This window comes from Kryptolebias marmoratus, linkage group LG2 (genome assembly GCF_001649575.2).
Source record: "Kryptolebias marmoratus isolate JLee-2015 linkage group LG2, ASM164957v2, whole genome shotgun sequence".
NCBI classification, from domain to species: Eukaryota; Metazoa; Chordata; class Actinopteri; order Cyprinodontiformes; family Rivulidae; genus Kryptolebias; species Kryptolebias marmoratus.
The window spans coordinates 24,378,769-24,405,864 of NC_051431.1; the positions used below are offsets into that span (position 1 = coordinate 24,378,769).

General features: G+C 42.1%; 2 protein-coding genes and 1 pseudogene across 2 annotated transcripts in view; 2 read left to right on the forward strand and 1 right to left on the reverse strand.

The window, feature by feature from the left end:
- The window catches only part of LOC108247313 (cilia- and flagella-associated protein 251), a 13,341-nt gene extending 532 nt beyond the window's left edge, over positions 1-12,809 (forward strand). The window contains exons 2-6 of the mRNA XM_017435348.3: positions 3,021-3,061; positions 3,159-3,228; positions 4,693-4,758; positions 5,474-6,342; positions 9,807-12,809. Of these exons, the coding sequence (XP_017290837.1) occupies positions 3,021-3,061; positions 3,159-3,228; positions 4,693-4,758; positions 5,474-6,342; positions 9,807-9,875 (1,115 nt within the window). The 3' untranslated portion in view covers positions 9,876-12,809. The remainder of the gene's footprint in view (positions 1-3,020; positions 3,062-3,158; positions 3,229-4,692; positions 4,759-5,473; positions 6,343-9,806) is intronic.
- Positions 10,241-12,374, reverse strand: LOC119617872 (annotated as a pseudogene).
- Positions 12,810-15,195: 2,386 nt separating the features above from the next.
- psma6l (proteasome 20S subunit alpha 6, like) lies at positions 15,196-26,137 on the forward strand. The gene is made up of 7 exons (XM_017435352.3): positions 15,196-15,462; positions 16,688-16,782; positions 22,521-22,602; positions 22,807-22,962; positions 23,079-23,257; positions 25,433-25,527; positions 25,690-26,137. Exons 1-7 carry the CDS (start codon positions 15,387-15,389, stop codon positions 25,745-25,747), a joined length of 741 nt encoding a protein of 246 aa, XP_017290841.1. The 5' UTR covers positions 15,196-15,386; the 3' UTR covers positions 25,748-26,137.
- The last annotated feature ends 959 nt before the right edge of the window (positions 26,138-27,096 follow it).

Sequence of the window (27,096 nt, forward strand, 5' to 3'; positions counted from 1 at the left end):
GGGGGGGGGGGGGGGTTATACATGATATGATATGTTCAGTGGACAAACAAGGTCCACATACACGCAAAAAGAAGCTCATTTAGAGCTTTAATGAAGGCTTAGGTGGGAGCAGGACACGTGCGCGTGCCGTAGCGACACGCGCCGCCGGCTGTAATTATGAACAGGTGGGGGCTCCCTGCGGACAGGGGCAATTAGAGCGCAGCTGCGTTCCTCGGAGACAGGCAGGCGGTTAGAAAGGATGGCAAGCCCCGAGGGACAAAGGTTTCCGTATAAAACAAAGAAACAAACAGGGTCTCCGTGTTCCGCTCTGCTGCACACAGACACAAACACCCTGATGTTATCAATCTAAAACCAACATGGCGGCATTGAAGTCCATGTAGTTTGGACATGTCTAAACTCAGCATCCTCCTTCCATTGTCCCAGCAACCACTCTGACTGGGAGCTGATCACATGTCTGCTCATTGATCTGACTGACACACTGCTGACTTTACACTAAATACACACATTCATTATGGGCCCTGCCTGTGCCTGCCGTGTTAGCAAAATATCTCATCAACCACTGAATTGGCTTTAGTGAAACACTCAGAGAATAATCATTAGAGGTACCTCTACAACTGATTAAATATATGATTTAACTCGATTTAGGGTTTTCGCCACAGCTAACTGACCTTGGGAAACATAAAAATGGCTCTAACTCAGTCAGTTTTACTCCTATTGAGCTTAAGTTTGGTGTGGTGGTAGCTGAGAGTCATCCCCAACACATACTGAGCTCTAACTGATCTCGTGAGAAAGGCTTAAGCCTTTTAAAACCACAGGGATCACCGGTGACCCCGCAGCGCTCCAGAAATATAAAACTGTCTGAGATGTTGTAAAATAGTTTGAATTAGATTTGTTGCGATCTCAGAAATGTTCAATCTGGACCTTTCAAGAATTTTTTGAAAAAAAAAAAAAAAAAAGAAGCTGAAGAAATTCAGTTGTTTTTGTCCTTTTCTTCTTATAACACATCTCATTACATAAAAATGGCAAATACTTGACAGATTTTGAAAGTTCTACTTCTCCTGGAAAAAGGGTATAAATTATTTACACACAGGGTATTTTATGACACATATATTGACAGAAATAGACAAGAAAGACCAGGTGTTTTCATAAATATATCTATTGTTATGGTGCTGAAAGGGTTAAAACTTTAACATCAACTGTTAGCATCAACCTTTTACGTTTGTTGGCAAATTATCTGCTCAACCAGTGGGTACCTCTCAGAAGGTAACCACTGGATGTAAATCCCCCAATTCAAGATGGCCGCCACAGATAATCGACCTTAGCCGACACAAAAATGGTCGTAACTCAGTCAGTTTTACAGATACTGAGCTGAAATTTGGCGCAGTAGTAGCTGCGAGTGCATCACGACGCACTAACACAGGGGTGGGCAACCCTGGTCCTCGAGGACCACTATCATCCATGTTTTCCTTGTTTCCCTGCTCCAACACACCTGATTCAGTGGTTAAATCACCTCTTCATGTTCTGCAGAAGCCTGTTAATCAGCCATTGATTCAAATCAGGTGTGTTGGAGCAGAGAAACAAGTAAAACATGCAGGATAGCACTTGAGGACCAGGGTTGCCCACACCTGCACTAATGCATCTCGATATAATGGATGATATCGTGTATAACAATTTATTCAAGGTTTGACCCAAGCGGCTGTAGGATCATCTTGATTTAAATGGACTATAAGGCGCACCTAAAAGCCTTCAATTTTCTCAAAAAACAACAGTGCGCTCTATAATCCGGAGCACCTTATATATGTAAGAAGTCATAATGTTTTAGTACGACTTTGGTAAACTACAAGCCGCACCACTTGCAGCATTAAGGCTCAGTTATAGTCACGCATGACGAGCAGACCTGAGCGAGCGGTGGAGGCGTTTATACCTGACGCTTACATCGGTGCAGTATCCTTCCGTGAGTTTTGAACCGTTTGATTATCTTTGTGATCTCTCACAGAGGGATCATATAAATGCTGATACAGGCCAACCAGCTCCGCTAGAGCAGCAAAATCGTCTACTTTCAATGAAGCGCGGTCCATGTGAAGTTACAAAAAAATGGGAGGTGCATGATGATGCGCTTTTTAGTCCGGTGCGCCTTATATATGACAAAAGTTCAATAATGGACTGTTCATTGACAGTGCGTCTTATAATCCAGTGCGCCCTGTAATGCGGAAAATACAGTAAATGAAATTGGGTTGAACTACATTGACTCACGTGTCATTGGGTATGAATTGGGCCTGTTTGTTTATAGCAGGGGTGGGCAATCCTGGTCCTCGAGGACCACCAGCCTGCATGTTTTACTTCTTTCTTTACTCCAACACACCTGATTCAGCTGTTAAATTCCCTCTTCATGTTCTGCAGAAGCCTGTTAATCACCCACTGATTCAAATCAGGTGTGTTGGAGCAGAGAAACAAGGAAAACCTGCAGGATGGAGGCCCTCGAGGACCAGGATTGGACACCCCTGCCATAAGGCCTGACGGCAGCAAAAGATGCAGAGCAGTGAAAAAATGACTTCAAGTTATCTCAAATTTCTATTCAGTTGTTACCTGGTTTTTAAAAAAAGAGCCCAGCTAAAGTGATGTATGACCAAGGTCAGCTTTATGTTGGATGTGTTTCTGTAAAAACAGGCAGTGATGGAGCTCCTTAATGGTTCCGTGCAGGTCAGGGGATTGGTGATTGACTTAGCTCTGGTGAAAATGTACTTTGCGGCGAGCTGAAGCACTCGGCCGCTCAGAGCGGAGGGACACGAGGTTAAGCTTCTTTGCAGAAGTAATATCACTCACCCTAATGAGGACACCGCTCCACCTGGGTCCTCACAGGATAAAGGAAGCACTAGTTCATCTGCGTGAGAGGGATTTGGTGGATCCACTCCTGCTGCACAAATTCTAAATGCACTACATTTTTTTGTTAAGTTAACTCACTTTTACATCTCTGTCCAAACTCTGTCTGCACTCTTCTTCTTCTTCTTTGTTTGTGTCAGTGGGGAGCCGGCCCGTAACCTCACCCCTTAATGATGCAAAGGTCAGACACAAGTATTGTTTGTTTCCACTTTTATTCAACTTTTTGATTATTTAACCATTAAAGGTGTTGTTTTTTTCCTTTTGGATTGTGAAAACAGGTTGAATGTATCATTCAGGAGACCCTGAATGAAGATGGGTCGCACCATGAGTGTGGATCACGACTAGCAGGTGACTGAGTAAAATTTTTTAAAAGTTATTTAAGTTTTAATTTGAATATTTTCATTATATGCTACTTTCATCTACATTTGACGGCAGCAACACGTCTAAAAAAAGATGAGACAGGATCATGTTTCCCTCTGTGAATCATCTGGATGGCAGCATATGTTCTAAAACCTGTATGTACTTTTCTGCATTGATGGTGCCTTTCCGGATGTTTAAGATGTCCATGCCAGAGGCATAATGTACCCCCATACCATCAGAGAGGCTGGATGGTCCCTCTCCTCTTTGTTATGGAGGACGTGGCATCTGTGGTTTTCCAAAAACATTTCAATTAGTCTGACCTCAGATCAGTTTCCCACTCTGCCTCAGTCCATTTGAAATGATCTGTGGTCCAGAGAAGACAGCAGAGTTTCTGGATGGTTCCCATCTATCTTCTTCTCCTCCTGACAGAGCTTTAAGCAGCATTAGTGGACGGTACAGTGAGCTGTGTTTACAGACAGTGATCTGTGGAAGTGTTCCTGAGTCCATGCAGTGATGTCCAGAACAGAACCAGACCTGTTTTTAATGCAGGGGCCCCTGAGGGCCCGAAGATCACAGGGAGCCAATATTGACTTTCAGCCTTTTGACCTTTGAGCTCAGAGATTTCTCCAGATTCTTGAAACCTTTTAATGATATTATAAACTGTAGATGAAGGGATATTCAGTCTTCCCAAATTTTCATTAAGGAAATCTTTTTATCCCCACTCCTCTTACTGACTTGCTGCCAGTTCACCTAATTAGTTGCAAAATGCTCCTCCAGCTGCTTCTTATCCGCACCGCTTACGTTTTCAGCCTTCTGTTGTTCCTGGCCCAACTTTTTTGAGGTGTTTTGCTGCCATCAAATTCAAAATGACCTAATTTTTTCAATGACAATGATAGGATTTCTTCGTTTGAACATTTGATGTGTTTACTATCTTCTGTTGTGGATTAAAATATGGGTTTATGGGATTTATAAATCATTGCATTCTGTTTTTATTGACATTTTCCACATCATCCCAACTGTTTTATTATTGGGGTTGTACTCCACTACATTTGTTTACAGACTGAAGTTATTTTCACAATTAGAATTGATTAAATTAAATCTTTTAGTGTTTTATGATTTATAAACAGTCCTATTAAATGCTGATTTGTTTTTCTAAACATCTTTTATAATTTAATTTGAATGAATGCAAAATGTGATTAAGTATCTCATTTAAATCGGAGGTTAAATATTTCCTGTAGATGTTTTTTTTAAACTCTTTGGTTCATCGTTTAATCTGGAATATCTAATTGTGTCCTTTAGTAATAATAATTTAATTATTCCACGTATTTCAGTCAGAACCCTCCGCACACGGAGAGGTGTAAGAATTTTGCTGATGTTCTGTGAGGACGCTTGTTTTTGCTGTGCTGTAATATATTTATTTATTTTTTTTTTTGCGTCTCATTATTCCCTCAGATGAACTCGATGAAGTGCAGAGACATCAGGGTCTGCTCAGAGAGCTGCAGAGGCTGGCTGACGACGGTACACCGCACACTCTCACTCCGAATCACTCCGTTTATTTGTTCACTGCTACAAAACATGGCCCCGCCTATTAATGCCATAATGCTTTTGTCTGTTTGCAAAATATCTACTGAGACACTTGATGGATTTTATTAAAACTTTCACAAAGTAATCGCTGGATGTACGTCTACAACTGATTAACTTTTAGAGGCAACTCGAATCAAGATGGCCGCCATAGCCAACTGACTTAAGAAAACTCAAACATGGCTACACCGCTGTCAATTTTACTGATATTGAGCTCAAACTTGGTGTTGTAGTAGCTGAGAGTGATCCCCAACACATAATCTGAGTGCTACAGATTGAGCAAAATCTCTGCTGAAAACTTCAGCGTCAAAACTGTCTGTCTGTTAGCAAAATATCTCATGAACCACTAGATGGATTTCAATTAAACTTCCAGGAAATAATTCTTGGATGTACATCTACAACTGATTAACTTTTGGAGCCAACTCAATTCAAGATGGCCGCCACAGTCAACTGACCTTAGAAAACTCAAAAATGGCTTTAAATTTGTCAGTTTTACAGATACTGAGCTAAAATCTCACGAGGCAGTAGCTGAGAGTCATTCACAGAATATAATCTGAGCGCTGATAGACCACAGTACATGTCACAATACTGTGTGAGGTTGTTGACAGCACACTCCTCCTCACACTGACTGCTGATGTTCAACTTCTTGCAGAGAGAGAAAAGGAGCAGCGAGATGAGAGGGAGAGATACAAGTACAATCTGGCCGATGACGAGAGCGACTTTGAGAAGGAGGATGAGAGCGAGCTGAGCGACACCGGGAGGAAGACAGACGACGATGAAACCAAGAGGAAGATGACCAAGGAGCCGCAGACCGAAGGGTCGGATGATGAAGAGGAGCGAGAAAAAGAGCTGAAGGATCTGCTCGGAGGAGAGCTCGCCAAGAACGGCGGAGGGGAGAGGAACAGCGAGGAGCTCGACGAGCTGAAACTGACGCAACGCAGGGCTGAGGAGGAGCACCCGAAAGGAACGGAGCCGAAGGAGGACAAGCAGGTGAAGCAGGACCAAGGAGGCGCGTCAGAGGACCTGGACGAGCAGAGGAGGAAGAATGAGGTGGAGCTGATGGTGGAGAAGGAGAAGGTGGAAAAGGAGCTGAAGGAGCTGCTCAGGCAGCGGGACAACGGGAGCCAGCCGGAGAAGGAGAGGGTGACGAAGGAGAAGCAGGAGGAGCTGGACGAACTGGTCAGGAAGATGAAACGGGTGCAGGAGGAGGAGCAGGAGGCGCAGCCTGGGGAGAAAGAGGACAACACGACTGAAGAGAAGGGGGCGCAGGAGAAGGAGGAGACACCGGATGGGAAAACGGAGAGCAGGGTTAGGAAGAAGGAGCCGCCGCAGAAGAGAGTGATGGAGAAAGCCAGCGATGAGGCCACGCGACAGTTTGAGCGCGAGAGGTACAAGGAGGAGGAGGAGGACGAGAACAGGGAGGGAGAGGAGGACGAGGACGAATATGTTAGAGAGGATGAGGACGATCTGGAGGATGAAGACAATGAGGATGAAGGGGATGATGAGGAAGATGAAGGAGAGGTGAGTTAGCTCAAACAATGCTCACGTCGAAATTTGAGGATAATTTAGCAATTTTTTCTTTAAAGGCTGCAATAATTACTGACTGATATATATATATATTACTTAAATATACATTTGCTCAAATATTTAGAGTTTTCCAACACAGCTTTATTTTAAGTAAAGACGGGGTTTAGCTCCACAGCAAAGCTCCACCCTCCACTTCCTGTTAATGTGGTCACGCAGACACATTAACAGGAAGTGAGACACTCAACATGCTGCAGAGACCGTATGGATACAGTGTCCCAGAGAGGTTTCTTAATGGGCTCAAAGATTTAGTTGGATATTTGCACGTTCGTTGAACTAAATTTAATTTTAACACAGCGATAGAAAGTGGGCGTGTGTGTGTGTATTTGTGTGTGTGCACTGAGAAATTAGAAATCCTGTGACGTATCCTCAAATCAGGCAGTATTAACGTTGGATTTGAGCCACATTAAATGAATAGTGGGGAACTGAATGTCTTTTAAAAGATTGATTACTCCGTGTTAGTTCAAGATCACCAACTTCACAAGCTCAAACACATCCATCCATCTTTTTCCATCCATCCACCCTTCTTTCCATCCATCCACCCTTCTTTCCATCCATCCATCCACCCTTCTTTCCATCCATCCATCCACCCACCCTTCTTTCCATCCATCCATCCATCCATCCATCCATCCATCCGCCCTTCTTTCCATCCATCCATCCACCCTTCTTTTCTTCCATCCATCTATCCATCCACTTCCTATATCCTCTTGGTCCCTGCAGGGTCTCAGGGTGCTGGTGTCCATCTCCAGGGTTCAGATTAGTCTACTGATTATCCAGAAAGACCATCAAACATGTTTTAAAAGCAAGCAGATCTACACCTGTGGTTGGCAGACTCTTTTTATAATGCGTATCACCCATAGAGTCCATTAAAACAACTGGAGAAGCTAAGATGGCGTCCAAACCAGCCAGCTGCTCACAGCAGACGAAACAACAGTTTAACGACATGATAAAGATAGACCTTTAACTCAATCTATGGTGCACACATACAAACTAAATTCACCCCCTAGTGTTAAAAGGCTGATTAGAAACCACTATTAAAGGCTCACTGTAGTGTCGTTTTAAGCACTATAGGCTTAATTAACAGCAAGCCCAACTGGATCTGTGTCACAAATTATTTTTAATCTCATTACAAAAACTTCATATAAATGTAAATCATGTAAAACAGCTAGATGTTAAAATATACTGGGTATAACTAATGATGACCTAAACTAGACCTGAAGTCTAACTGCGGGGATCAGTCGATCATCTAATCTATATATCAGCTTAAAAAGTACATTTTCAGACTAATTAATAATTTGTACTAAATTGTAGCATGATTCAACCTACTCAACATACTTGCTACTAGACACTATATAACAATATATGCCACAGTAGCAACCATCTACGAGTCAATTTAATAATTAACAGTTATTACATCGGCTTTATAGGCTACTTAGACTGTGGTGTCTGATCACACTGACCGGCACCGCTCAATGTCTGATCACACTGAGGTAAATAAGATCAAATCTGCTTCTTCTCTTCTGTTGTTACATCTGTAGCACACTGTACTTTTCTGGCATTTTTACATTTTTATTATATACATTTTAGTATTAGTTTTTTCCTTAGTCAGGCTTTACTCGGGACTATCTGGCCAAGATTTACCATAATACCAAGTCCAGACGTTTGGCCCTTTTGGTAATGGCCGCCGCCGCCGCCGCCGCTGCAGGGCATCACAGGGTCATGTGACCAGAGCGCTCTCTAGTTGTTTTATACACCTCTATGGTATCACCTCAGCTCTTCAAGTACGAGCTTCTAACCTCGAGCTAACAACAAAGTTGTCTGATAAGAAATCTAAAGACCCTCGGATCTCTAAGTAAACTCAATCTTTTGAACAATCTTCACGTTTTATCTACTGGGCTGAAACAAAGGAGACGGGATCATGATTAACGTGCCGGTTTCTGCCTTGTTTTTAACTCCCGACTCCAAACGGTTTTAGTCATCAAACTGATTCGTCAAGACAGAAAAACACACACCAAACGCTGGTTAAAGGGATGCACCACATACACTGTGGTCTTAGTTCTTCTTTTGCTTCGCAACAAAGGAATACAAAAAAAAAAGAAAGCGAACAGCGAGAAAAATCAAGTTTCCTCGCTGTTTTTTAAAGAGCCACTTGTCTTTGGGTCGGTGTGTGCTTCAGCTGCCTTCTCTGAGGTTGTTGCCTTTTTATTAAGGTTTAACCAAAACAGCTACGACTCCATCATTACTCAATATAAGATGATGTAAAACTCTGGTTTCAAAAGGAGGCGGGTGCCCATCTACCTGTGGGCCCAGCATTAACAAAACGCTTTACCTAACCTTGACCATCATAACTGAAGGTCTAACCTCAAGCTTTCTTTGACTTTACCTCTAACAACAAAACTACATTTGGAGACTCAAACCAAACAGGTTCAGCCTTTTAATCCCACAAAGAGTCACACTCCATGAGGATTACGTTCCTCCAGGATCTTACGGTGGCCCTGAAGTGCAAACCACAACATTAACGAAGCACGCAAACAAAAGACTAAGCACGCAAACAAGAAAGGAGACACACAAACAAAAAATGAAGCACGCAAAAAAAAGACGAAGCACGCAAACAAAAAACAGAAACGCAATTACATTAACAAACCGGAAAAAGTAGGTCCCAGTGGGAGACCTGAGAAATCGCTGATTGGACGAAACCACTTTTGAACCGGAAGTTTTTCTGGTTTTAGCTCGTTTGTTGAAAATATTGTAACACTTTCCTGGTTGTGCGTTAGCTCACACAAAGGGCGACTCTCGTGGAAGCTGAAGTTTTTATTAACTCGCTGTTGTTGGCCACAGCTACGCCTTACAGACAAACACACACAAAAAACAGAGGTTATTTTCCCTCCCTTTTCTTTCCCAGCCTCCCCTACCTCCTGTCTGAATCAAACCACAAAACATGATATAAATTAACTGCAGAACATTCTACGACATGAATGTTATCAGTAATCATTTCTTGAAGACTCTCCACAACAACTGCAAAAGTTCGGTGACTGCCCTCTACCAGCTCTATTCCACAGTTCGGGCAATTTATGCTGCTGTGACTGTCTTCCCGCCTACCGAAACGCTGAAAGAGCAAAAGCTCAAACTTCCGGTTCAAACGTGGTGTCGTCCAATCAGCGATTTCTCAGATCTCCCACTGGGACCTACCTTTTCCGGTTTGTTAATGTAATTGCGTTTCTGTTTTTTGTTTGTGTGTTTCCTTTTTTGTTTGCGTGCTTCGTCTTTTTTTTTTTTTGCGTGCTTCGTTAATGTTGTTGTGGTTTGCACTTCAGGGCCACCGTAGGATCTCCTATAAACCAGAAAAACAAGACCCCGTGCATGTGCACGCGTCTTCACGCTTTCCTCTTTTCTCCCAACAGGAGCTCCTGGAGATTGAAGCCGAGTTGCGCAAAGTTGCCGCGGAGCTGAGGGAGCTTCGCCGTGGATAAAGAGGCGCCCATGACTCCCCCGCCCCCTCTTTTTTAATTGTTTTTGTTTCAGTCACACATTAAAATCCCACATGTTCCACGAAACATCCTCCGCAACCGTCACAGCGCTCGGAGAACTATCTTTAGGCGTGAATTAGTTAATGGATATTAGTAGAAACTGTACGTTCTGTTGTTTCATGGCCACGTTTTCAAACCGCCTCGTCAAAAAGAGCTGTCTCCGTTTCTCCAGCTGAATGTTTTAGTCGGGGAGGGGCAGTTGTTCAGATGTCTCGGAGCTTGGTTCCCCTGTCTGGGTAAGTGTTGTTCGTAAAATAGACAGGGTGCTTTCACTTCCGTTGCACTTTCACAAGCTCGCGCACTTTTCTTCAGATGTTCATTTTTACTGCGGAAGACGAGCAATCAGCGCATCGATGCGGAGAATCGTGTAGATATTTGGTGCAATAACTAATAACTATGTGACTGTTAACGACCATGTTTGAATATGTTACCCTGAAGCACGCCATTGTTTCCTCGAGGATCCAGTCGAAGCACGGATTGCGTTTAATTTGGCTCGCGCACTGTTAAAAACTCGACTGTTTGAGACGAACCGAAGCGACACAAGCCAAACACACTGCAGGGAGTTTCTTTGTCAGCTCACGCACCCGAGTCGAACGCCAGGTTCGTCCTCGGCGCCGTTGGTGGCGTGACGACAGAATGCGATGTTCTTAGAGCTTAAAAGGTCTAAAAGTGTCGCTTCGGGTTCTTAGCCAGCTTTGCACTCTCAACAAGCCAAGGAGGAGGAGTCGAAGAAAGGAGGAGGGACACACTAAAGCCATTTGTCGTCTTGGAGTAACAGCGACATGACAAAACCACTGACTAAACACGAATACAGTCATGGGAAAGGACCTGCTGTCACTTCTCAGATTTAATGTATCGGGACATAAAAAAAGATCTGGTCTTTATCAGGTTCTAAATTTATTCAATCCAAAAATACTTTATTATTCCCAAAGGGAAATTAAATGTTGCTGTAGCTCATCATCCTGGTTTTGTTAAAGATTTGTTATAAATGCTGATGGCTGTGGGCAGGAAGGATCTCCTGCGGGCCAGCTGGATGTCTTCGGGCCTTATGGTGACCCTCTTGGCGTGGATGGCGCACAGGTTGGTGTCCTCAAACAGCCCCAGCAGGTAGGCCTGCGGAGCCATGACGGCCGAGCTCTGGAAGAATCTTCCTGAGAGCCACGGTATCGGGCCTGTAGGGGTGAGGCTTCGGGCCCGGCCGGTGGCCAGGGTGCTCTTCCCGGCGGCTTTGGTGGGGAGCTGCTTCCTGGGAGCTTTACCTCCGGTGGATTTACGGGCGGTCTGCTTGGTTCTGGCCTTGCTGGGGTTCCTCAAGGTTCCTCTGTAGATAGTTGAGGTATTTGAACTTTTGAGATGTTAATCATCTGCTCCCGGTTGTAAAAAACAAAACAAAAAAAAAACCACCTTATTTTTATGGTTACGCATCATAACAAATCTCGAAAAGTAAAAAGGTTTCTGTAAAAATCCTTCCAGCTGCACAGCATCTGATACCAGAGGAAATATTCATCCATAAAATGTGATTTACATCCAGAAAAAAATAGGAATTAAAGTTTTCAAAAGCAATATCTCTGAATGGATGTAACAGAGCTACTACAACATGTGGCCACCTTGAGCAGCGCAATTTTAGAATTCAAATCTATCTTCAAGTGAACAAAAACACACAACAGATTCCTTCATGTCATTATTTATGAAACAAAACGAAGCCAGAATGGAAAAGCTGTGTGTGATAATCTAATGATCCAGCAGCTTGTAGAAGCTCCTTCAGCAGCAGAAACCCTCTGTAGTCATGTTCTGTTGGACTTTATCAGTCTCTCATGTGGTTTTGGAGAAATTTTGGCCCACTCTTCTTTACAATGTTGCTTCAGTTCATTGAGAACTGCTGCCATTTGTTTCGTCTCAGCTCTCTGAAGGTCCGTCCACACTGATGATGATCAGTTAATCAGTACATTTGATCAGCAGCTCCTGGAAGATACTGAACCTGAATCTGATGGAAGCAGGAAAATTGGACTTAGTTTTTCACAACCAGTTCTATCATTTCAACTTTGTTTTTGTTTAATAAACACTGTCATCATTGAACCTATTGTGTTTTTCTACACCTGAGGTTAGATTTAAACAACTTGAAACCTGGTAAAGACCAGATGGTTTTTTTATTATGTCCTGATTTGTAAAAGCCTAGAATTGAAAGAGCGCCGACTTTCTTTTCCCGTGACTCAATCACTGCTGTCATCTCATTTGTGTAAATATTACATATCCGTGGTCTGTAAGCCAAAGTAAAAGGGATTATGATGCAACATCGCCCCCTTAAGGACTCTGGGTAGACGTGCACTTATTAACAGCAATGAAGGCCCAGTTGCTGCAATAATGAAATATATATTAGAGCACACGTGAATGCAATAAACAGCCAAGTGATTTTATGTATTCTAAGATGTAATCGAACCTCATAGGCAAATAATCCTATAGCAAAGCTATAATTCCTTGTTTATCCACAGAGCCAGAGATTTGCAGTACATGTATGTTTTAAAAAGCTTCTCAGCTTTGCAAACACACACTTTACAAGTCAGCAAACAGGAGCTTATTGTAATCGATTCCAAAGAAGATAAATGAGAAATGAATGTACTGTACTTTTTTTTTTCTTTTTTCTATAGAAGTGCAAAATGTTTCCACAAAATGTAACCTACCAACCAGCAGGAAAGCTGTAAAAATGTCTTGTTTATAGAAAAAGGGTGAGTGGGTGCATAAAGGACATTAAAAAAACAAACAGGGGAAAGAATAAGACCATGAGTTGCAATATTACTAGCCAATCACAGTGCTGTTTTTTGTGCCTGCTGTATCCCCTTATATACTACCTGTCAATCAATAAACAGTGTATTAAACCAATCCGTGTGGCCTCCTTCTGTTTCTTGGCTTAGAGCAAATCAATACAGACTCGTAACACTTCTGGCGAGTTTTGTTTGTGGTGCACTGGCAGACTGCAGTCCTTTTGGCCCCCCTCACAGTGACAGGGTTCCTACAGTCTGGGATTTAATTTGAGTATTTTCCAGGTCTGAATAAGTGTGGAAAAACATTGATGTTACCTATTATGATTTTTAAAAGGAAAAAAAAAGAGTATTTTCTTACATTGACTGTAAAAAAACATGAAGACAGTTGCTGCAGTATCCTCTTTGGGTCATATACCAATGAGATCACCAGTGTCTGTAAAGTGAACAAAGGAACCTGGATGACTGTTGGAATAACATTTTGTAACGTCATCAACAAAAATGCAACAACTTTAATTGTTTAAGCCTAAAATAATAATAAGAAAACCCTCAAATTTGCATTTTAAGAGCAAACTTTAACAAAAATAATGTCTCTATGTGATTGTTTTTCTGTTTATCTTTAAAAGATGCAATAAAAAAAAAGCCAAAGAAATTTTGAGGAAAAAAGTAACGGATTAAAAACAAAAGAAAATCCCACTTCCAGTAACTTTCCATATGCATTCAATTACTCAGCGCTACTGAGCAGACATGTTAAACTACAGCCAATTTACAGATGTTTTGATGTCAGGAAGTTTGAATGTATGAGTCTGGAAAAGTATGGAGTTCAGGACAAGAACCTTACGATAAATAACTAGCTACAGGGCTATAACTAAAAAGATACACTGGCTCATCTCTCCAGCTGTACCTTGAAGGATACAGGCATGGTACTTTGAACAATAACACAGTTTTAGACCTTTAAAAGTGGCTTTTTGAACCCTAAGGTAGAAAATAACCTAAGGGAGTAAAATATGCATTGTGCTGAGTATAATGTACTATGGATGCAAAAGTACTATTATTATACTGTGCTTTTTTTACCTCCACCAAGGAGGTTATGTCTTTGGTTGTGTCTGTTTTCTGTCTGTCTGCGCACAAGATTACTCAAAAAGTTATGAACAAATTTTCAGGAAACATTAAACGTGGTGGGGATCTGGTCAAAGGTCAAATTCACAGATCAGTCCGTGCTCTAACTCTGCAACTGTACAACAGCATTGTTAAACTCTGGACGCCTAATAGGTCAAGGGTGATCACTGTTGATTTCAAGGTTCATGGGGTCAAAGGTCAACATCCCAGTTGACCTAGTGCTCTAACTCTACAACAGTGTAATGTAGGAATGTCAGACTGCACAGCCAGACACCTCATGGGTCAAAGATGATGCCTGTTGATTTCAAGGTTCATCAGGTCAAAGGTCAAGGTCACATGTAACCCCTTTGTTAGAAACTTCTCTCTGCTCCTACATGTGAGTCTTTTGTTTCCTGCACCAAGAAGGTTATGTTTCCGATGGCATCTGTTGGTTTGTTTGTCTGTTAGCAAAGATCAGGTAAAAACTAATTTGGATGAAATTTTCAGATAATGTTGGGGTTGTCATGAAAACATTTTGGTGCTGATCAGTTTCCACTAGTGGTTTGTCATCCTGTTAGACACTTCATTAATCAAACCACATACTGCAGTCCTTTAAAACCTATCTGAAAGTTGTATTTGAACACATTTGAGGCAAAACAAAGTCCCGTTTTGCTCACATTTCACTGAATACTATATTTTACCAATGATTTAAATTGAACAATCTTCAAAAATCTGACAAGTCATTCTAACATCAAGAATTAGAGGTAAAAACTCAGTTTAGATCAAAATCTTTCATAAAAGTTGGAGTCAAATAAAGGTCTATACTTTTATTAAAATAAAACTCTAAGTGGCAAATAAATATCTTATAAATAAATATCACCCCATACATCCCCATCTTTTTTGACATATTGGAACTGATTAATATAATATTCTGAAAATGTCTAACAGTAATAATGTGTGTGTTTGTTTTTGTGACCTTTTAGGACCTTTTCTGGGATCCACAGCTAACTTGTCGGGACCAAGAGTCCTTTTGGGAACCAAAGCCTGGTCCTGATATGGTGGGACACTATTTTTGGGTTTAGTTTAGGGCTAAGTGTGAATTGAGTTTAGGTTACGATTAGTTAGATACTAGTAATAGTTAGGTTTAAGGTAAGGGTCATGGTTAACCAATAGAAATCAATGGAAGATGAGTGGACGTTAAAGCAGGGTCCTCATCAGGGTATAAAAACAAATACGCGTGTGTGTGTGTGTGTATTCGTCCATCCTCAGTATGCGACCCTAACAAAGACTTATATTTAACTCTGTGGTCCCTGCAGAGTGGATGAAGTGATTTCCCCCCCCTGTCTCCAGGTAATAGTCGGTGCCAGCCGGTTGACTTCCTTGTTGTTTCGGCTCTGAAGTGTAACCGAAAGAGAAAGTAAAAGAAAGCCTCTCCATTATTATCCTGCCACTCGCTCCGCCGGCAGCTCAGACATGCCGTTTGCCGCCTGGTGACTCCGAAAAAACTTCACATTCATCGGCAAAACTCTAACTATTTAAAAGCCACGTCGAGCTGCGAGCAGAGTCGAGCTGAGTCCAGCCGAGGTCAGGACGGAGGAAAATGTCCCGCGGCTCCAACGCAGGTTTCGACCGACACATCACCATCTTCTCCCCGGAGGGCCGCCTCTACCAAGTCGGTGAGGAAGCTTTCTGAGGGGGGTTAGTCCGCACTGAACCCCCCCTCCACACACACACGTCTGCTGGAGTCACAGGGACTCTCTAGGGGGAGATAATTAATATAAACCGGCGATATTTCTACTCCAAACTCGTAAATATCACAAAACCAGAACGGAGAGGTGTTAGCTAATCTGTGTCAGGGTCGAGTTAGCATCGAAATTTAACGCCTTTTTGTTTCTTCTTCTTACGAAAACAGAGGTCAAAACTGCTTTTTATTGAGCCTGTGTTATTCCCCAGAGGCATAAAAGTTATTTTAAATCTCTAAACTAAACTAACTCTAAAAGCCTTCACCCTGCCATATATATATATATATATATATATATATATATATATATATATATATATATATATATATATATATGTGTGTGTCATATATGTGTATATATATGTGTATATATAATGTGTCATGCTAACAGGTGTGGGCATCTAAAACTAAGCGCCTGATTAATTCAGTGCCAAACATTTACCTGTCTGCTGTGTTAGAAGGCACTTTCAGGGATATTTTCCCTTTTTTCTAAAAAACAAAATTCTAGTTTGAACTCACTAAAAGCACATACAGACTATTTAGATATCAGCTTATTGTAAAAATATGCAAAATGTAGAGTTGTCTTTTTATTATTTCCTGTATTTTTTTAATCTTGCCCAGTCTATTATCGGTCAGAACATGTGTTGGGGATCAGCTTCGCCAAACTTCAGCTCAGGGCGTGTAAAAGTGATTGAGTTAGAGCCATTCTTGTGTTTTTAGGCTCAGTTTGGCTGCGGCAGCCATGTTGAATCTGGTTGACTCCTGAAGTTGATCACATGTGGATGGACGTCAAGCGATCACTTTCTGCAAGTTTCGTCCAGTGGTTCATGAGATATTTTGCTAACAGACAGGCTGTTTATTTTAGTCCATAAGCTTTTAGATTTAGACACCCAAAGTGTTAAACGTAGATCTTTGCCTTCAGTCACTTCAAGATTCATTATTAAAATGCTCTTATTTCCGTTCATTTATTTCTGATTGTCTTGTTTGTTGTTGGCTCGACTTTGTTCACCAAATCCTAGCTTGGCTAAATTTGCCCACAAAGTCCAAACCTGGTGAAATGCTGCGGCCGCGGCTGGCTCAAAGCCGGATTAGTTCAGTGACGCTGGAGTTGAGAACGTAAGAGACTGAGACCGTGTTCCTGTCGTGTGCTTTCCTCCCAGAGTATGCCTTCAAAGCCATCGCTCAGAGCGGATTGACCTCTGTCGGGATCAGGGGGACGGACACTGTGGTGGTCGTTACGCAGAAGAAAGTGCCGGTACAATGCCTCTCACACACACACACACACACACACACATCGTGGTGATGGGGTGAGCTGGAGGCAGTGAAGCCACACTGATATCTTGTTCCAGCTTTTACTGGCAAAAAGCTGGAACAAGATCCAAAGATAAGAACCAAACACACACACACACACACACACACACATAAGCAGGTCAGTCCTCATGTTACCACGCCACAGAACTCTGTGTAAGCATTTATTATTAGGATGAAGGCGACAAAGCTTTAGTTTTTTCGCGAGATGTTCCAGGAAGTTTCTTTTTTTTCTCTCCCTTTTTATTGTATTAGACGAACTGATTGTTCTGTGTGACTTCAGGTTTAAAACTGGAAGTTTAAGAAAGAAAATAAATGTCACAAAAGTGACTAAACAAGACGCCCCTTTAATAATAATTAAAGGCGCAGTGTTCCTCGAAGGAATGCTTGTCGCCCGCAGCCTTTCATGCCGGTGTTTTAAACATTAAATAAAGTTTAATATCTATTTTGGTTAAAACTTAGGCACGACTATATGCATGAGCTCATGATATATTGTGAGATCTGGCGAAATTTGTGTTTTGAGGATGACTCTCAGCTCCCACCACATCAAACTTTAGCTCAATATCTGGAAGTTTGATTAACCCTCTGGGGTCCAGGGTGAAATTGGACATTTTTGGACTATTTTTGATTTTCATTCATATTTCACTCTAAAAAAAGGTTTAACCTGACATGTTTGGAGTCATTTTTTTTTCAACACAACCTCCTAAATGTGAATTGTAAGTTATTTTTTTACTTTTGACCTACTGTATTAACACAACAGATCTAAAATCACACAAAAAACATAAAATCTGATTAGAATTGTTTTAGATTTTTTACTGTGAAAACCACAAAAAAATCATAACAAAATGTTTTTACAACTTAGAATGCAAGTATAAACAGTGAACGTCATAAACATTTGAACAAATTTAACAAACAACAAAGATATTTACATTATTTACACTAAAAAGCAGGCGTTCTTTCAGGTGGTTTTTTTTTCCTACCAATCAGAACGGTGTCAAAAATGCTACAATTTATTTGTTCCAATCAAAAAAAAAAGTGTCTGTCCAAAACAAGGCAAAGGGGCACATCACAGGCCTAACACTTCCAGGGTGTCAGTCCTCTTGATGTCCACCTCGCGGCAGCGTTTGCATTTCAGCCTGCCTTTGGTGGCTTTTTGGCCAGCATCCGTGGCTGAGATGATGGGCACAGGAATGTGTTCGTCTCTCCTGCTCTGGGGAACACCTGCCTTCTCTACACCACAAAGCTGACACACCAGTTCCACCTTGAAGTCTTTGTGTATCATGGACTGAACCTGTCTGGCACTGCAGATCTCACGGTGCGGGATGAAGGCGTTTGTTGTTGCAGTGTCCAGGAAGTGCAGCAACAGGGTCCTGTATCCGCGAGCAGTTTTCCTGTGAGTGGAGTAGTACTGGATGAGCTGGTCCGACAGATCCACCCCACCCATATGCTTATTATACACAATAATTGGTGTTGGGCATGGAATGCCTTTCACAGTCCACCGTCCATCTCTGTCCTTCACTCTTCTCCTCATTGTCTCACCCGAAAATGCAGGATGGACACCTCCCGTGTGTCCACCCACTTTACAAAAACAAGTGGGCCCTCTCTAATCCACATCACAGATCCTGTTTCACTTGTTTTGGTGAGAGCATTCCTTCTTCCTCTGGGGCATCCTTTCCTGCTCCCCCTATAGGTGCCACATGCTCCATACTTCATGTTGGCCAGGTCCATGAACAGTTTGGGGCTAGTGTAAAAATTGTCCATGTAAATATGGTACCCAGTGCCAAGACAGGCTGGCTGAATTAGGCTCATGACTATGTCATGAGACAGTCCATGTTCAGATGTAGTGAAAGTCTTCCCGGTGTGTATATCCCAAACCTGATGGTGTAGCCAATGCTGGATTCAGCCAACACAAAAATTTTAATCCCCCACTTTGTAGGCTTGTTCTTCATATATTGTGTCATTCCAGTTTTTGCCCTGGTTGCCACCATCCTTTCATCCACTGCCAGCTCCCTCTTCGGATGGTAATAAGCCAGGCAGGCACTGAGGATGTCTTCATAAAGAGGCCTGACTCTGAACAGTTTGTCATGGCCTGTTGTTCCCTTTTTTTCTGTGGTTTTGTCTGTCCTCCTCAGGATCACTCAGGTGAATGTTCCAAAATATCGATCTGAATCTGTCCCGTGTCATTATTTTGGAAGGGAGGGGCACAGATAAAATATGATTCCACCTCCAATAATCCTGGACACTTGGCAGGGACACCAACGACATGTATATCAGGATGCCAAAAAATTTGTACAAGTCATCCACATTTATGTCAGTCTATTTGTATTTTTTCCTGATTCTATGTTTTTTGCTGCATTTTAGTTGGTGTTCTTGCAGATTGTCCTGACTGTGTCAGTGGCAAAAAAAAACAATAAAAAAAAGATCTTTTGGACTGTGGGAGGACAGTGCGTCCAGCTGGACCCCTGGTGTTCTTCGTGGCTGGAATCTGCTTACCTCTGGGGCAGCATCAGCCTCCTTCTCCGTTTTCCAGGGCTCAGAGCTGAGGTGTGGCTCTGATGTCCCAGCCAGTGGAGATCTGGACCAGGTGGGCGTGCCGCGCCGTCCCGCCCTCTGTGCGGACCTCTGAGTGGCATTCGGTGCTCATGTCGGGGCTGGAGGCTGCTCTTCCTCTCTATCCTCCTCACAAACATAAGAAGGGTCGTCCACTTCCTCATCGAAGTCCTCACTCTCTGACTCTGACTCCGCGAACTCGTCCATCTCAAAGAAAAGCTGCAGAGCCTGCTCCACGTTCAAAAATCTCCTCATTTTTCCAAACAAATAAAAACTGAACTAAACCACACTAAACACACTACACTTCACGCGAACTAAATTATCTAAAAAACGCTAAATATTACAAATCTCAAAACTCACTATTGCTACCGCTGTCTCTTTTTTTCCACCATCACTTCCCACAACTTTCGCGCCTCCGTCTTCTTCTTTGTGTATTTTTTGGCGGACGGAAAATACGGTGTTGTATGATTTCAATGATTTCATTTTTTAGGGGGGAAGGGGGGGTGACAGCGGAGAAGGAGTTCACGTCCTTCATCCGCGGTGCATTTCGCTCAGAGTTGCCCGTCTTTGCTCTGATGTCCCGAACCTACGTGCTCCAAATATTAAAGCAGTTTTTAGAGAAAGATGCGGTGTAATTTTTTTGTCAAAAGACTGGTTTTATTTGGCCTATCAGCACAATTTAAAAACTGGTGTATAGTTTCAAGTCCACACTTTCGACACAAATTGAATCAAGGCAGGGTTTTTCCCTCCTCAGGGATTTAAACCGGTCATGTGATTTGGACTTCGGAGAGTTAAGTTATAGGAGCGTTTGTGTTGGCTGATTACCTGTCGCAGTCATTTTAAACAGGATTGGCTCCAAAATAGGGGTGGGCGATATTGCCCAAAAATTATACCACGATATAATTTTAAAAATACCTCAATAACGATATCACAGACAATATTCCACATTTTCCGGGGGGGTGGGGGGTGGGGTATTTGATTTGGCCAAACTAATATTTAACATTAAAACAAATGTGTTTTTTTCAAACTTTTCTGCATAAACAGTCTCTAGAATAAAAATTAAATACATTCACATGCAAATAAATACATAATCACACAAAATGTTGTGTGTCAAAGAAAATATAAAATAAAAATATATAAATACTTGGTCCAACAAAATCAGTCTGAAATCACCTTCAAAGTGTAACAAAAAAATACTTAAATACACAAAAATAATCAATTGTAAACTTCAAGTATGTAAACAACTCTCAAACATTTTGTAGAATATCTTTGATTAAACATTTTAAACCCTATCTTGTAAACATTAGGAACAATAATGCACTTAAATGATTTAGTCAAACAAAAAGCACCTTTTTCTCAAACTTATGTAGAAGTATTTTAATTATTAGCAACCCTTTCATTGGTCATTCTATTTGTGAAAAAAGCTTCAGAAAATAAATCACCAACAATTCCGTGCTGTACTAACTTTGTTTGTTTTTGCCAGAAGTGCCTGCCACTTCTAAAGTTTCTCGCAACTCAATGCAGACTTTATAGTTCACAGGGTGTTTGTGTTGTAGGTGGCTGAACAAATTTGACGTGTTTCCACCCTTACCCGATACGACGTGCTTGCATGACTTGAAAAATATGGTGGTCTGATCCACATCTTCTTTTAAAGCCAAAATAATTCCAAACAACAGAAGTGGCTCCTTTTTTTTCTGCCATGTTCTATATTTTCCACCGGTGTTACCGTAAACGAGACGATATTGCACACCCCTACTCCAAAAGTTAATCAGCTGTAGACGTACATCCAATACATAGTTCCCATGTGACGTTACACTCCTGGACACGCCCCTCCTTTCGTCGCCATTGCAGAAGGCAAGAGTTTCAGCCACGGCAGAGGAGACTTTTTTTTTCAATCGAGGGCTATTTGTGACTGTAGTCAGAACGGTTGTTTCATGTTGGGTTAAAGGATGTTCGAACCATGCAGACAGTTCAGGAAAGCATAGTTTTCACTACATTCTGAAAATTAGGAAACATGAAGGACCTCAAACTGAGAAGTTGAGCTCAGAGCGTCGGCGAGTGTGTCTGGAGATCATCAACCACAAAGATCAGCCTTCGAAGGCGTCTAGAATCTTCTTAGATCAATTTTATTCCTGTAAAAGTAAAATTTAAAAGAAATAAAAGTTATGTTAAGTAATGTTTGAGTATAATTGAACATGTGTTAGAATGACCGGTTTCATAATTTAGACCATTTCTAGATAACTCAGCTGTGCTAAACCTTAAAGCTTTAGTTACGGTTAAAGAATTACATTAAAAGGTCAAACAAATAGAACAACAAGAAAAAACTGTTACGGTTGAATTATAGTTACAAATAAAGAGCTGGCACCATTTCAGGTCTGATTCTAATCCTTACACACACTGTTGACAAGGTATGCCTACATCTGCATGTATGATGTTGTTATTATTTACCCCGCCGGTCACCAGAACTTTGTTATTAACATGGAGAGTTCAGACATCCTTTACAAATCTGTAGAAACACTGATTCTTTGAGTCCATCGCTTTCAGGCCACGTAGCTCCTCCATGCTGTAAGCATGCTTCGTGTACACTAAACAAGTAACAGTGTTGTAGTACAAGATGCTGGGCTCATCCTCTTTTTTCACCTCATGTGGGTCAATCAAAAAATATATCTTTCCCTCACACATTGGACAAGAGTAAGAAAATACCTGGATTTAGTTTGCTTTGAAGCCATCGTTGTCTGGTGCTTACCTGACAACATGTCGAAACCATCGCGTTACGCTCTTCTGGCCGAGATTTGTGGGAACTGTGTATAATTACAGTCTGAGATTTTCATTAAAATCTACTCAGTGGTACATGAGACATTTTGCTAACACTCACACTCACACAGATTTGGGCAAAAATATCATCGTCCATTTATCCTCAGCGGCAGGTAATAATTAAAACACACACCCAGCCTGAAGAGCGTACTTCATCCATTATATGGGCCTCATGGTCATCAAATGAGTGTTTCTCTGCTGTAAAACTTTAAATTTGTTTAAAATATCTCAGTCACGAGCAGAGTGAGATATTAAGGTCCGTCTTTGCAATAAATACCAACCAAAGAGGATTTTCTGTCTTCTTTTTCTTTCTGACTGCAGGACAAGCTGCTGGACCCGTCCACTCTGACCAACATGTTCAAGCTGACCCCTCGCATCGGCTGTGTGATGACGGGGCACAACGGTGTGTGTTCATCACGCGTTCATCACACTTCTCCACACGAACCAAATATAGGTTTTCATCACAACACGTTTCTAAAATCTGTCGTAAATCTCTGTGACGATCTTCTGCTTTGTTTAAGTTATTCTGAATGTTATTTACTGTGAAAAGATGAACGATTGTGCCTTTAATGGTCCCCCCCCTCCCCTCCCTTTCTGGTTTGAGCAGCGGACAGCCGGTCACAGGTTCACCGCGCCCGAGTGGAAGCTGGAGAATGGAAGTATAAGTTTGGCTACGACATCATGGCGGACGTTTTGTGTCGCAGGCTGGCCGATATTTCTCAGGTGTACACGCAGAACGCCGAGATGAGACCTCTGGGCTGCTGTAAGTGAGCGCTCCTGTTATCCTGGCTGCTTTCTTACTTTCTGCCCTGGAACCGTTAAAGTGTTTACTGTGAAGACTCATCGAGTCTTTTTTTTTTTCTGTGCCGCGCGCTACAGGTATGATCATGGTGGCTATTGACCCCCAGCAGGGCCCCGTCCTGTACAAGTGTGACCCGGCGGGCTACTACTGTGGCTTCAGGGCCACGGCGGTCGGAGCCAAACAGACGGAGGCCAACAGCTACTTGGAGAAGAAACTGAAGAAGAAGCCAGACCTGAGCCACGACAGAACAGTGCAGGTAAGGCTGCCGGAGCAGGCCTCACAACGATCACTCTCCTTCAGCCGACACTATCAGCTCTGCAGGAGTTATAAAAACGACATTGTTCTCTGGTTGTTCAACAATTAGTCTGGACCCCATTTCACCCCTTAGTTTGGGGCTTTGTAGTTTGAGGGGAAAATATGAGTTTTTTTACTGCCATAACAACCATTATAACGTCCAGCTTGATATGTTCCAGTAATTTAAATTTAATATAAGAACTTCTAACAATGTGTGCTGAAGTCTAGTTTTACACACCATGAACAGACCTTTCTGTGAAGGCATGTTGGTGCCAATAATGGCTTCTTGAAGGGGTGTCCCTTTCTGCACCTGTCAGGATTTGGGTTTTTGTTGTTTTTTCTTTGTAATTTCCTTTGCGTTTTGGGTTGTTTTCCTGCTTTGTCTTTGTATTGTTTTGTGGTCTGTCATCATTCACTTCTCCTGTTTATCTCTTGTCTTCCCACCACGCCCATCTTCACCTGTTGCTAATTGTAATCACTCACCTGTGCCCACTTCCCATAATCATCCTCAGCTTTAAACCCTGGTTATTCTCTCCACTTCCCTGTTGGTTCCTTGTCCTGCCTCGCCCTTTTTGTATAACGTTGGATTTTAGTTACGTTTAGTTTTGCTGCCACGTCAGCCTTTGTTTTAATTATCTTTCATTTGAATAAATTAGCTTGTTTTTGAAAGACGAGTCTGCGCTCTGGGTTTGCCTCCTTTTCCCCACATCATGTCAGCACCAGAATAATTTAACCCCTCTACTTTTAAAATCAAAAGCCACGGGGCAGCAGTAGGGCTGACACTGAAACATGTCGTTTTTACCTTCAGTTCAGTTATTTTATTTACTTTTTTATTAGCCTGCTTGGCTATCTTTTCAAACTCTCTTCATGGTGTTTTGTTTCTCGAGGTTTAATCCTTGCAGGGTTTTATTTTTTACGGTGTGTATTGAGCAGTCTGATCTGTCCAGAGGTCTTTAACAAATACATTTTAGAGTCGACTTGCCCGCTATGAGAATATTCAGGACAGCTCTGAAGGAGGAGGAGGAGGAGGAGGAGCTGCACCGTGCAGCTTCAACGTATCCAGGCTTTCTTTGGGCTCAGCTCGCCTGTTCTCGTTGGGACCATGAAGCTGGTCATCAGCTCAGCCCTGCTCCTCTGACTGTGGATCTGTGGGCGTCCACCAGAAACTGGTGCAGCCGGCGTCAGATAACCAGCTGCAATCAAAAACAGCTGGTTAAAAGCCTGAAAACGTGTATATTATTAACATGATTAATATCACATCGTTAACGCACGAGTAGAGAGTTCATGTGCTGCTTTTAATGATACTAAACTTGATTCTTTCTGATTTAAATACACTAAATAAGGAATGAAAATCTAAAAAAAAGGATTCAGTCCAGTAAGTGGGGTTTTGTGCACATCTAAGATCATTTTTTTGCCTTCTTGCCTCTGTAAGGCCAGATTAGTTTTGTAGCCGACCTGGGATTTCAGGTCGTCTTTATTTATAACATTTTCGGAGACAGTTTGGGAAATCTGATGAGTCTGGTGTAAATAAATGACAAGGTAATGTTTCAGAGGATTTAAAGACAGAAGACATCATCCGTTCGTCTCTGGGAGCAACAGGAACACATTTTAGAGCTTCTGTTGTTTTTACTGAGATCTTCCTCCTGAAGATGCTTCTCAGTGAAAGTCAAAGCAAAACGTAACTCCGGATAAAACCGACGACTCCTTCACGGCTTCTTGATATTTTCTCCCTTTCTGATTGGCCGAGAGACGGCGCTCTTGCATGTGACGGACCCGGACTCATCATTTCTGCGTAAATTAGATAGAATTTTGCGGTCTTGTATTCCCACAGCCTACCTTCATTACATCTTTAGCTTCACTTGACTCTAACTTTTCAGCTTCATACGATTTAAAGGTTTTCATCATATGTAGGCTACAACTAACGTTTGACAAAGCTATCGAAGCGTTTTGGCTGCTTTTACAGCAGCGTTATGACATACATGCTGCAGGAATCAGAGCTCTTCTAAGGACTCACATTCAAGTCATCTATATGAAACATTTGCCTTCACATGCCCGTGTCTTCGTTGGCAGGTGAATGATATTACCTGTTCTGACAGAAACCAGCAGCCTCACCTGTCCCCCCTCTCTGCTGTTCCAGTTGGCCATATCCTGCCTGTCCTCCGTCCTGTCCATGGACTTCAAGGCCAGTGAGCTGGAGATCGGCATCGTCACCAAAGACAAACCTAAGTTCAGGTAACTTGTGTGTGGGTTAGTCAGAGAGGTTTGCAGTACGTGTAATCTTATTCTCACTGACGCTTGTTTGACGCTTTTAGAGACAGTACCAGAACAGTTCAGTCTTGACTTGTCTCAGTGCTCGTTTCTGTGATTTATCCCCCTCCCCTTCTTGTTCTGTAGGACTCTGTCAGAGTCTGAGATCGAAGCCCACCTGGTAGCCATAGCGGAGCGGGAGTAGAGCCACCCTCACAGTGCGCCGTTCTGAAGCAGCATTTCATCCTGAATGTCTCGGATTTATCAGCTCAGAGTTTTTACACCGTTGCGTACAGTCTGAGGACCACTTTCCACCTGCACGTCCAGAAAGATAGATCATGCTCACCTGACAGAGAAACGCTGTGATAAAGGATGGGGTAAAGGTTTGATTTGTTGTGATCCAACAAACATCTTCAGTGGGTTTAAAGAAAAATCAAATGTGCAGTAGCAGGGCGATGTTTAAACAAAATATTTTGTCACTGAGCTTATTTAATACTGTGCCTTTATACCTATTTTTAAAAATCAGGGTCAAACTAATTCATTACCACCCATTAAAGAACAACTGTCATAATAAAATAAACAGGAGAGAAGAAAACTAAAGTGTCTTCCGTTTATTTTCCTGTCCTTACTGATAGTTCCTCTTGTTGACCAGCAGGTGGAAGCAGAGAGTTTATATTGTTGCCTGAATTCCTGCAGTTGTTGGAAGCAATCAGTTCATCTTTTTATTGAACTAACTCCAGGATTCAGTGGGTCCCACTGACGTTTTTAAAAGCAAAGCTCGACGACACCCTGGAGTTAAGCGATTTAACAAACAATCATTTCTTCCACCCCGTCTGCTGCGTCATGTCCCGAAACTACTCCAGGCGGCCACTAGGTGGCAATGTTGAGTCTGCATCCAGCAACAATCCCTGTTTCATAACGTGACGCTTCTGTTTCCGTTTTTACTTTTCCATTTAGGGGGGGATCTATTTTGACTCTGGTAAATAACTAAACTGATCCGTCTTGTAACTTCCTGCGTGGATGCCTCCTGTCCAACGACCAAATCTCACCTGTGATCTAAAATTGTAACAAAAACACACATTGGCTCGTAATCAGCTCACACGGGGGACTAAACAACAGTGTTGGAATATTTTATTCAAACAAGAAATAAAGTTCTCGCAGTGTCGTAACTGCACACAGTTGAAATGCAGAAAACAGATATTTTGAAGTTTAATATCTTATCTGTAGCAGATAGCCCTTTAAATGACCTCAGTTTGATAACAGAGTTTAATTCTGACCAAAGTGACAAGCTAATGGCTAGTCTGAACACAGCCAAGGCTAAACTGGATCTCTGCTGTCTGAAAACGGCTTCAAACCTCTGAACTCTGTACCGAGTGATGTAAAGTGAGCGGTGCCAGAAAGCTCTATAAAATGATCTGAAAACATGGAGACTGGAGTTGTTTCAACATGGCAGCAATCCACTTTGGTTTCAGCGATGTTTGGACTAGCCTCTAGCTCATCAGTCCGGTCAGAAATAAACTTTCCCCAAACTGAGGTTGCTCAAAGCGCTATCTA

Coding starts and splice junctions, on each gene's coding strand:
- psma6l (XM_017435352.3), top strand. CDS start 15,387: ATGTCCCGCGGCTCCAACGCAGGTTTCGACCGACACATCACCATCTTC. Junction 15,463..16,687: donor GGGCCGCCTCTACCAAGTCG/GTGAGGAAGCTT, acceptor CTTTCCTCCCAG/AGTATGCCTTCAAAGCCATC. Junction 22,963..23,078: donor GATGAGACCTCTGGGCTGCT/GTAAGTGAGCGC, acceptor CGCGCGCTACAG/GTATGATCATGGTGGCTATT.